This window comes from Sabethes cyaneus, chromosome 2 (assembly GCF_943734655.1).
Source record: "Sabethes cyaneus chromosome 2, idSabCyanKW18_F2, whole genome shotgun sequence".
Taxonomy (NCBI): Eukaryota; Metazoa; Arthropoda; class Insecta; order Diptera; family Culicidae; genus Sabethes; species Sabethes cyaneus.
This window is the reverse complement of record NC_071354.1, coordinates 72,187,611-72,199,602: the sequence shown is the minus strand read 5'-3', so window position 1 is coordinate 72,199,602 and position 11,992 is coordinate 72,187,611. Positions and strand designations below refer to the sequence as shown.

The window sequence follows — 11,992 nt, the reverse complement described above, 5'->3', positions numbered from 1 at the left end:
ATAAGTAAACAATCAATCTGCCTAAAAGTCAGTGTAGATCAGTGATGGCCAAACTGCGGCCCTTCGAGATGATACACGCGACCCGCGGACTGATTTGAAGAATGGTAGTAGACGCCTGAATAAATTTTGACGTAGAATTACGTCTTACCGCAGGGTGTCAATCCAAAATTGGAACTCAACCCAGCGTCACGAAAGAATGAAAGAATTTGAATGCTAATAGCTCTGCCAATTATGAATGGATTTTCATGCTTTAGATACCGATCAAATCATAAAAGATGAAGTAATTATGTGATTTCTGCTGTAACATTCTTTTTCAGTCACTAATTAGTAAAAATTACCGGACAGTTTCAAGGTCAAATTATCCCATATATTTTCTTTGTGATTGCCTTGCTTCACAGGCAGAGACGACAGTTAAATACACCATCTGTTGACTATGATTTTGATTACTTGTTTAGATAAAGCAAGCAACAAAATCCCCTCGTCCCAATAGGTCGAAGATTCTTTACGACGTTTAGACTTCTGCTAATTTGATATCTGTGCTTAGAAATTATGCCAGAAAGAGTGATAAAGCCCTCTCGTCCCAACCTAAGAAAACTTAGGACTGCAACAAATCTAGTCCAGTTTGATGTCCTGAAAGTAAACAATTTTGTCAAAGCATAAAACCACCCCTTCCTTTCAACCTAGTTCATTTTTAAACATTGAATGTAGTCCAAATTGATGCCCTGAAGGTGAAAAGTCACAGAAAAGTGAGCAATCCTTTCCTTTTGCCAGATTGTATCCACATTCGCGACTAAAAAGTTGCTAATATTTGTTTGATTTTTGGTGAAGGAAGTATTTCTGCTTTTGTTTTCACGCAAGTTTTGATAATGGGTTTTCGTGTTAGTGCGAACAGGATTAAAAATCTCCTTAACTTTCGCAGTCGCGAATAGGTACTGCAAATTTTTTTTCGAAACTGTTGTCTTACAAGGAAACACGGCTGAAGGGATATTTGTGCATGTGAAGTAACGCAGCAATTCTCAAAGTGAGGAAAATCAGCGACTCTTTTATCCGAGGATAGTTTTGAATGTTTCAATTGCTGGTTTGCGTCAGGCAGTTGCCTGCAATTCTTTACTATTCAATAGTCAAGCATTAATTTCTTTCGAAAATGATGGAGAAGACAAGGCAGAAGGGATCCGTAGTGGTGCTAATGTTTATTTGACCGTCAACTTGCCGTCAACTCAGTATAAGGCAGTAAGGTACAAAACACTTTGCAAACAACTTTAACTTACTACTTTACAACTTTGACTCAGCGAATCAGCTGAAGTGCAGTCGTGATCCAATTAACGGACTCAGGCTGTACTCCGATTCTGGCACTGGTAAAAAATTTGTTTATGGCATCATCAATTACACAAAATACATACCAAAAATATAATACAATTATAGAGCTTTCTGACAGCTCAAGCGCCCACACTAGCGAACACGAAATACGCGTGTATATACATGATGTTTACTTCATTTTGGGGAACAGCTGATGCTGGAGGAACAAACCGAAAAATAGCGATTACTAGTTGTGTTTCTCCGTTTGCCACACTGCAGAGCACATATTTCGGTCAAATTTTTCATCCTGTTCCAAATTCAAGCACATATTTTGAAAATTTGCTGGTATTTAAGCCAGCGGAAGACGAAACTCATTCTGTACCTTGGTGACAAAGGAATGCATCTCTTTTGTTTACTGTTGTTGTTTGCCTCATTTTCAAGCACCAATACACACATAACTGGAAAGGTCTATTTAGCACTATTATTTACTTAACGCTATTTTACGCCACACATATGTCAATATGATGTGAAAGACAAGTCAAGGTTTCTTCGCAAAAACCCACCTAACGTAGTTCTACGCCAGCTACGCGGTTGGGCCTGGAATACAACCACAGAACAGAAGTGGAAGTCCGAACGATTCGGCGATCAAAACTGGTAACAGAGACTTTTTCATTTTTCTTTTTCTTTGGGAAGGTTTTCGCATAGAAGCGAATAACAGCAATATAAGCAGAACGTTCGCTGCCAATCGCATAGCAGATTTCACATGCTTTCGTGTGCATTCGTATGCGTTCGTGTGTTTTCGTGGGAAAAAGTGACCCGCTACCGCCAGGTTCGCTAGTATCTGTAGAAAGTAGCATGTAGGGTAACCAACCTATTTTGGACCCCATCAGCAGCTGTACATAATTTGGACACTTGCATTTGATTTTGCTGTAAGTGTCCAAATTACGTACAGCTGCTGAGGGGGTCCAAAATACGTTGGTTACCCTACGTGTTTGGATTTCTACTTCCACTTCTGTTCTGTGATACAACAGTATAATCAATATATATAGAATGCCAGTGTCGCTGCAGTGTGCGTGGTAAACAAACATCACACATGTTCAGATAATGTATTTACATTATATATGCAAATGTGTGTGTGTCTGAGATTCATCATAAGGGGAATCTCATTGTCAAACTTTGACAACCAGTTTAAAATTTCAAATATGGCTGCCAAGTAATGTGTTTGGAAACTTCGCTTGCTTCAAATTTCTGAAAAAATCGGTGCAAAAGGGCGCAGTTGTTGGATTCTATTCATCAGGACGAACAGAAAAAGAACGTTTAAATCCATTTCACTGGCATAAAAAATTAGAAAGGTTGTGTACAAGACACGACCGCATATACGGGTGACGCAGGACTACGTAAGTCTCTTTGTAGTGATAGTAGCATGTATTCATGCTTGTAATCATTCGATTTTTAATGTGTACATGCTATATGCAACATATATACATGCTACTTGCGTTGTATGTAACATTTATCAAAGTAGTAATATTGCATACGTTCAATTCTCAAAAGATTGTGCATTTGAAAACAATTTAACAAAATCAAGAACACAAACTACCCAGATAACACAAAATCGTAATAGAAAGTTCACATTAAATCGTTTTCATGTCAATTTCATATTGGAGTTGTATAATGATTAGAGTATGTCAAATCGAAGTGAACAATAAGTTGTTTTGCAGTCGTGCGTGTCTTCATATACAATTCATGACTGTGAATTATAAAGCAGGATAGACAATTGCAATATTTGATTATATCTATATCATATATTCAGTAGTATTTAGTTGCGTGTTATAAAAACTGCGCAAAATAGAATTACAAATAGTTGTCAAAATTTTCGCAAGTATATCGCCTCCACTTTGGTACATATATGTTCTTATATGGCGTGAAATATAACTTTTTCGTTCAGATATGATTTCGTATACCTCAGTTGCAATCGAGATATACAAACTAAATGGTTTACTGGGTATTGCTTTTCTGCTACCTTACTGAAATTAAAGATTGTTTTTATTATCCATGGTTTCCCACGTTGAAGGAATTTTACCAATTCAATCCTATTTTATCAACAGCACATCTTTTCACTACACTTCTAATGAAGCGGCAAGCATGCGTATTCATACAGCGCCGTATTAAAACCGAACACTACAGCTGTAGCACATTTTTCCAACACAGATATCAAGTTCGCCTAGGTTTAATCGTCTTGCAGTAAAGAATTTGCGATCTGTTGGGACAACGAGCTTGTGTCATTTTTTCTGGCACACTTCCCTAACACTGACATCAAATTTGACTAGGTTTAATCACGTTCGTAAGAAATCTGTAGGCACGAGGGGGCTTTGTCACTGTTTCTGATGTACTTCCCAAGCAAGGACATCAAAATGGTCTAGGTTTAATCGCGGTGTTAAGAAATCTTGTTGAAATGAGGGAACTTGGTCACTTGTTTTGGCTTACTTCCCAAGCACAGATATCAAATTGGTGTAGGTTTAGATCACCGTCAAGTCAAGAAGACAAGTCAAGGTTTCTTCGCAAAAACCCGCCTAACGTAGTCTACGCCAGCTACGCGGTTGGGCCTGGAATACAACCCTTCTGATTTTTTTGAATACAGGGGTCACTCAGTTTAGTCGTAAAATACAATGCGTTTTCGCTGTACATTTTTATTCGGGGCATCTATGCAAAATTTCAGCTAAAGCGGGGTACGCTGCTGAAAAGAAAACAGCTCAAGAAAAAATCTTGTTATTTACCGAAGAAATTTTGACAACTCCAATGCAAGCAACCACCTGTCATTTTTTCTTGTGGTAATAATTGCGCCGGATATTATTCCGTACGGAAAAGTGACGTTTTAATTCACTTGCGTGTAAACCAACGTCATCTGGACGTGAAATAATATTTCTTATGAGGTGCGTACTGCTTAAGAAATCGTAAAAGAAATCGATTTCTTGAGCATTTCTTGTCCTATCTTTTTACCCATTACTTTTCAGCAGCGTACCCCGCTTAAACAAATAAAAAATAAATTAAAATCGAAAATATTTAACGGGAAATTAGCAGTCATTAACTTTTCGTCGGAAAGCCCAATTTCGGAAGCAGTTTTTGGGCCCAAACGCGGGGTTCTGTTTGAAAAATTATAAATACTGCTCTCTTCTTGACAATCTGAACACAGCGAATATATTTTCATGAAAAGAATTTTTGTTTCAAACAAAAAATTGCTTTGGAAATTGGCAGAATCGATGACTGCTAATTTCACCTTAACATTCTTTTAATCGAAAGCCTGATGGAAAACTAATCACACATCACTAGCCGTCTGCGTCACTTTAGTAATAGGCACCCTACATTTTATGACCGTCCGTGTTGTTTGCGTTGTTTGTTGCCGTCGTTGCCGTAGAGCAGCTGTCAAAAGCACATGTGCCGCTGCCGCTTCAGAGTTCTGTCTTGTTTTGAATTTTACTTTGGACGGATCGGGTAGTACAGTGCCGGCTATCCTGTAAGTAATTATCCAAGTTTTGCGTCGAAATTTGCAGCAAAATGAGGGACAACACTCCTCCCATGTCGCCGTATTCGTTGGACCAAGAAGAAGCGGATGATGATGAGCTTATTTACGTCGGCGAAGCGGATGAAGTCTTAGAGCAATTGCAAAATGAAATGGAAGGTAGGTGATTATTCCATTTTCATTAATCTCACTAATTCAAATAAAACCAAGATTCAGACAGTGACGATTCGGTAAACGATGGTGACGATTATGGTGATTACATTCCGGAACGGGATGACGCTTTACTTACATTCGAGAAACATACCGCGCCAGTATTCTGCGGTTCCCTGCATCCTACTGAAGACTTAGCAGTAACCGGTGGCGAGGATGATAAAGCATATGTTTGGAATACGACAAGCGGGGCAGTTAAGTTTGAAGTTCCTGGACACTCGGACTCGGTTATTGGTTGTGAGTTTAGCTACGACGGAACATTTTTGGCGACCGGCGACATCGCCGGGCTGATACAGGTGTTTAAGGTTACACAGGATTTTAAGAAGGTATGGGAATTTACGATGGGGGACATGTGCTGGCTTAAGTGGCATTTCGGAGCACACGTTCTGTTGGCGGGAGCAGATAGTGGAGAAATTTACGTCTGGCGGATACCTTCCGGAGATTGTAAAGTGTTGCAGGGTTTTGGAGAGAAATGTGACGTAGCAAAATTGACGAACGATGGAAAAAGTCTCGCTGCAGGGTATGGAAACGGTGCATTTAAGATTTGGGATCTGAAAACCAGTACTACATCGTTGGACGTTGCCCCGAGTACGTCAAGTGGACAGGTTAGCAACATTATTTCGATGTCGATCGATCGTGATAGTCAGCTGATTGCAACAGGGAGTGAAGAGGGAAAGGTAGTCCTTTTCAGGCCCACCGGATTCGTGGCGATGTTACCGGTTGAATGGACTTCTTCCGTTGATGCGATCGTGATTGACAATCCAGATTTCGAAATTAAGGTTGCCGCGACGGGAACATTGAACGGCAAGGTTACCGTGTGGGATTTGGCAAGACAGTCTCCTCGTGTGGAATGTGAAAATCCCACAGAAGCGGGTATAATGAGGTAAAAATGGCCCATAAGTAGCGGAGCTAAACATTCTGTTAATCATCCATTGTTTGATTACAGGTTGCTTTGGGGAAAAGACTGTACTTTGATTGGAGGAACTCTTGGAGGAATAATAAGGGTTTGGGATCTACGAAGCGGAAGACTAATCTACGATTTATTAGGACATCGAAAGGATATTTTGGATCTTTCCTACGATAAGGCAAGGAATTTGGTGCTTTCCACCTCTGAGGACGGAACTGCAAAGATTTTTAAATTGCAGTAGCCTTAACAATTTTATGTTTCATTACAACTAATTTGTTGTTTATATCCATTGGGGATAAAAATGTAATGTTTTTTATATAAAATGCTAAGAACTATATAGTAATGTCGTTAAACTATTTTTGTTCAATGTCTCAGTTGCGATGAAATGCTATTATAGCACTCACTTATGAGGTGGATATGTGTTCATGCGATCAGGTTAAATAGGTTAAATCAATAAATCAGGTTACGAACATTAATTGAAAATTAAATTATTATTTGCGTAATCGCTAGAAGGAGGGTATTTTCGACCCATTAAGCGATTGCATCTATTTTTTCGGCCTATGGCCTAGTTCTAGTGGAAGAACAGATTTTGACGTTCTTTGAATAAAAAATAGTAGATTACTTACAATCTCGAGAGAATAGTTAGGGTATGTTGCTGCTTCGTCGTAATTGCCTATTCCCGGACAATCCAAAACTAATTATTAAAAATATCAGCATTTTTATGACACAGAATGCAAAACTAGTTATCCCCTAGTATTTTGGTTTGTTGTCTACCATACGCGATCAATCAAGGTGAGCTGAGATCTATTTGAATACTTTTTATCATTAAAGAAGCCAAATTTCCTACGTTTTTTCGTGCGACGAAGAAGAAAATGTGGACTAATCGTTTTAATTTCCGTCATTCATCAATGAAAACAACTCACGCAAGGCATTGTCGTTATTTTACAGCCAGGAAAACTTGCCTGACTTGCAGAAATTTCGCAGAATAACATTTTTCACGCCGTCCTACACAAATACATGCGCGTTAGCTTCGAAAACATTATTGTGATTTTTAGTTCGGACGTGAAAACTTTTGATGGACGGATTTTAAAACGGTACGACGAATTTAAGAAATAAAGTCAGTTGCGTAATTTCAATAATATGCATTAAAAATCGTTTGTTAGTGATTTCAAAGTTCACGGATCAGAAGGTTAGTGTGTTTTAGTCAAATCAGCACAAGATCTTTTGAATTATTCATTAAATCCATCCAACAAATGATGAAAATTAGAATGGCTTTACTTACTACGACGAGAATTGGAGATAAACCCTGACATATTAAAAGTGTATGTCGGCAAAGTATTTTAATTGTCGAAAGAAAAGGCAAATAGGCTGAATTGAGAAACCTGCTGAAAATACCCTCCTGAAAATTTTCCTCAACACCAGTTCCTGCTCTAAACAAAACTTTACGGCCGTTGTTGTTCCGTTCTGGAGAGCTCGGTTTTGAAATCATCGGCAGACACTATAGTGAAAAACATCAAAAAGAAGTATTGGCCAACAAAGTCCATGTTGGTCAACGTACTCACAAAGCCACTCCGCCTGATTCGACTAGAGAAGTTACGCTATGAAGTAGGAATTTATCCGGATCAGATCGAGAAGAAATGTTAGAAATAGTAGACATTCAGACCGAACAACGGCCCACAGACATTTTTGATGTATAATTGCTTATTAAGCGCTTGATTCCTGAACATTGGCTATATACCGGCTGAATAAAGTACTGTTCAAATGAAATGTTTGTTGGGCGATCAAAGCATCCACGTAACCTAGTAAATATAAATTTTTCACTTTTGTTTCACCTTACGCCACTAAAGAGAATCAAGAAAATTCTATTCGGAACATTCGGCATGGACAAAGGCGGCGAAATAAGGACATGGAATAGAAACTTGGTGTTTGGAACTGCAGATCGTAGGTGCACAGAGTGCTGCTCGATCAGTTAGAACCCCGAAAGTTTGGCGTCATGACACTGCAGGAGATCTGTCACAAAGGCGAGAAGCTGTGGAGGATCCGTGAGGGCAATGCCCAATTTTACCAGAGCGGTGGTGGAGCGACCAACGAGCTGAAAACGAGCTTCGTAGTGTTGGGCAAAATGCAGGATAGCATGATGGACTGGAAAGCGATCAACGCGAGTGTAGGGAATGTGTCAGGCAAAATAAATTGGTTGGATAATTAATCCAGTTAGGTTATAAATGTTTGTATTCCTTTCCGTGTTACAAAATGGTGTTGGCATATAGATCTTGTTTACTGGTATGAGTGTAAGAATTCCTCTGCATGTGTGAACGAGATCATGCATCGTGCGCACAAAATGCGTGGCTCAACACTCTGTTGTCTGAGCAGAACAGAGGGAAGGAGAGCGAATCGTTCGTTTCGAATTGCGGTTGCGAGTTTATTAAAAGCGCTGCGCGAAACAAGAGAGGCAGTTTTTTGGAGGATGTAAGCTTGGACGGACGTGTTTCATCGGAGTTAGAAAGTTATGTCGATGGTAGATTTGGAGCTGAATTATGCTCCAAATCGTGAAAATTACAGTCATTAAAAGGAGAGCCACGACAGCGAGGATGTGTGTGTTCAACTACGCCATCATAAACGTGCATTGTCCTCATGAAGGTAGACCCAGTGACGAGAAGGAAACGTTCTATGCGCAGCTGGTGGCAACGTACGACAAGATCGTCATCGGGGATATGAACGCCCAGGTCGGCAGGGAAGCAATGTATAAACGGTTGATCGGGTCCCATAGCCTGCACACCGACACGAACGATAACGGCCAGCAATGCATCAACTTTGCAGCTTCCCGAGGTTTGCTGATCAGAAGCACTTTCGTTCTCCACAAAGATATCCACAAAGCCACCTGGATATCACCTGACCAACGAACCTCGAACCAAATCGACCATATACTCATCGAGGGTCGGTTTTTTTCGGCCAACACGGACATTCGCTCCGAACATCTTCGGGCTGCAAAAATCGACTCGAACTATTACCTAGTAGCAGTACACGTGCGCTCAACTATCGACGGTTTATACCTCGCGACAAAACTGCCCTCCTCGGTCAAATATTCAGTAATTAAACAACCCGTCAATTGTCGAAAACTACGCGCGCGTGCTGGATGAAGCTCTGCTTTCCTCTGTGGAGCTAGGTGCTTCGGATGGAAGTATGTTTCAGAAATGGATGAAGTATGATTCACTCGGCCGTCAACGAGGCCGCAACCGCGGTGCTAGGTGCGGAACCTTCGAGCGCACGAAATGATTAGTATGACGAGGAACGTCAACAAGCGGTAGAGAGGAAAAAAAGAGCTTGGAAAAACTATCTAAGCATATCAACGAGAGAGAATTTGACCAAATATCGACGAGCGCGTAATGAGTTGACCACGAATTCTGAGGAGGCGCCAAAAGGAGGACAGAGATCGTGAGGAGCTGGAACAACCAAACTCGTAAGGGCTACACACCGAAACCTGACAGAACGAGGGAGGAGATCTAATCACAAACGAGTGCGTGGTGGTCGACAGGGGGAAGCAGATCTTCGATGAGCACCTCAACGGCGGTTTAGCAGGATACGCAGCGGAAGTTGACCTAGGAGTGCCCACAAACGACTACAGCGTGCCGCGTCCCGAGAGAAACCGGTCTGTTGAAGAATAATTACCTCCGAAAAGGGCCGACTCCTGGCAGAACTCTTCAAAAATGGCCAAGAACCGCTAGCAACGGCACTGTACTTGATAATTGCAAGGATTTGGGAGGAGAAAAAACTACCGCAGGAGTGGATGAAAGGTGCAATCTATCCCATACTAAAAAGGGCAACCAGCAAGATAGCTGTAACTACCGCAGCATTACGCTGGTCAACGTCGCCTACAAGGTGCTCTCTCAGATTTTATTATCCATGCTACTACAGATTAAATTTTTACTCTCCGACAAATCCTTCACAAATGTCGAGAATACAAAATGCCCACGCTTCATATTTTCGTGGATTTCAGGGCAGCATACGATACAGTTGAACGCGAAAAGCTGCAGATAATGCACGAGTACGGTTTTCCGGACAAACTGACGCGGCTGTTCAACGCTTCCTGCACGATCTTCAGCAAGAGTAGCCAGCTCCTAGTCTTCCCAGACGATCTCGGCATCATTACTAGAAACCTTGGCACGGCGGAGGCAATCTTCGTCAGACTAAAAATGGAGGCTAGGAGGATTAGGTTATAAAACATTGCATCGTAAACCAAATATATGCTAGGAAGAGGCTCCAGAGAAAACAACGCTAGCTGCCTCCTACGGACAGTGACTATTGATGACGATGAACTAAAAGTGGTTGATGAGTTCGTATATTTGGGATCTCTGGTCACCGCCTACAACAGTACGAGTAAGGAGATTCAACGACGCATTCAAGCTGGAAGTCGAGCCTACTTTTCCCTTGACACTTCGATCAAGGAGCATACGCCGCCGCACAAAGCTGACGAAGTACAAAACGCTAATCAGACCGGTAGTCCTCTACGGACTTGAGACAGTAACTTTGCTTACGGAAGACGTACCTGCATTTGCCCTATTTGAACGAAAAGTATTGCGGATTAGTTTTGGCGGCGTACAAACGGATAGCGGAGAGTGGCGTACACTCTTAAATGCGTTTACCCGTAAATTGGTTGCATTTAGCTAAAACTTGGTTAAAACTACTCAAAATGTTCCTAAAGTGTACAAACTCATATTTTGAGTAGCTTTTCAACCAAAAAATTGGTAGTAAAAATCACGAACGCACAAGAGACAAATATTTTGTCCTTTCTTCAAAATGTTGCGATAATGTATAATGAAAGTTTGTCACTATTGCATGGAAGTTAGGATAAAGACAAGTTATCGTAGCTGTTAATCGTGGATACAGATGTTTCACGACAACTATGTTGTTGCCTGCGAAAAAGTCACACTGCTGTCTACAATACGTATTGTACGAAACAAAAGCAATCCCAATCATGTCACACTATGTCGGCAGCGGCAATATTTGGTAGTTACCAAGGTAACGTTGATAACTTTTGTACGTCAGACTTTAGGTCAAAGCAAGCTAGTCTTTTTCTTAAGGTTTTTGCTGTTTGTCCTTTTTGTTCAAGTTGCTGATAAAGTATTATTTTAACCAGCTGACTGGCGACAAAGACATATTTTATTGTATACCTGCATTACCAACAACAAACGCTTGTGAGAGCGAGTGTGTATTGTAACTAGCGGGTAGAGGACACACACAGCAGTGCGGAGACTCCCCTCTTCACTGCCTCAGGGTCGGCATACGCTCTTGGCTACCGGACAAGAAAACACTTGGAATCGATCTCAAGCAAACTCCCTTTTATTCTTCTCTGTCGACACTTTATTCAACCCACTTTCTTACTGTCTATCTCCTACCTCTTTAACTTTTCTACTTTCACTTCGGGGCCCCCTTTCCGTCCGCAGTCGCCTACTTCCGCTTCGCACCTTCCGGACACCGCCGCCGCTTTCCTTTCTGGGTATTGGGAGGATACGTATGGGCGTCGATCACCGTCTCTGATGCCAACGTGCTCACACTTACGGCCGGTATTATAGCGACCGGGCCACGGGATCGGGTTAATCCTCAGTATACGAGGTATACAAAACTATACAATGAGGTCCTGTGAGCACAATGGGGGGAAATAGAAAATGGAAGGTGGGCGTCAGTTGGAGGCTTTTTTCCGCTTACATCCGGCTTAACATTTTACCTGAACGACCAGTATATCCGGCACGATCCTCTTCTCCACTCTTTCACCTTTCACCTTTCAGCTGTAACTTTACTCTTTATTTAGCCAACCTTTGTGGCTCTACTGCTTCCTTTTTGTTGGTTTGCAGTCTTTGATCTTTGCGACCTTTCGCTTTCAGGTTAGCCGGATTATTAGATCGTTCAGGATGGCGGATAACATTTCGCGCTCTCCAACTGCGCTCCCATTAATTCCTCCCCATTTTCCGTCGTTTGCACCGCTTTTCTTCGGTCGTCTATTGTCACGCATGAGTCCTCTGGCGGTGAGTAGAAGTACTGCGGTTGCTTCTCGTCGTGTCATTTGT

The 11,992-nt window shown here is 41.4% G+C and overlaps 1 protein-coding gene across 2 annotated transcripts; it reads left to right on the top strand.

Moving 5' to 3' along the window:
- Window positions 1–4,746: 4,746 nt before the first annotated feature.
- Window positions 4,747–6,254, top strand: LOC128737142 (angio-associated migratory cell protein). 2 transcript variants are annotated; one of them, XM_053831708.1, is made up of 3 exons: window positions 4,747–4,972; window positions 5,030–5,906; window positions 5,970–6,254. In XM_053831708.1, the coding sequence occupies exons 1-3, from the start codon at window positions 4,849–4,851 to the stop codon at window positions 6,169–6,171; spliced, it is 1,203 nt and encodes a 400-aa protein (XP_053687683.1). In that variant the 5' UTR covers window positions 4,747–4,848; the 3' UTR covers window positions 6,172–6,254. The 2 variants fall into 2 exon arrangements, with proteins under 2 accessions (XP_053687683.1, XP_053687682.1); XM_053831707.1 differs by having other exon boundaries at window positions 5,024–5,906.
- The last annotated feature ends 5,738 nt before the right edge of the window (window positions 6,255–11,992 follow it).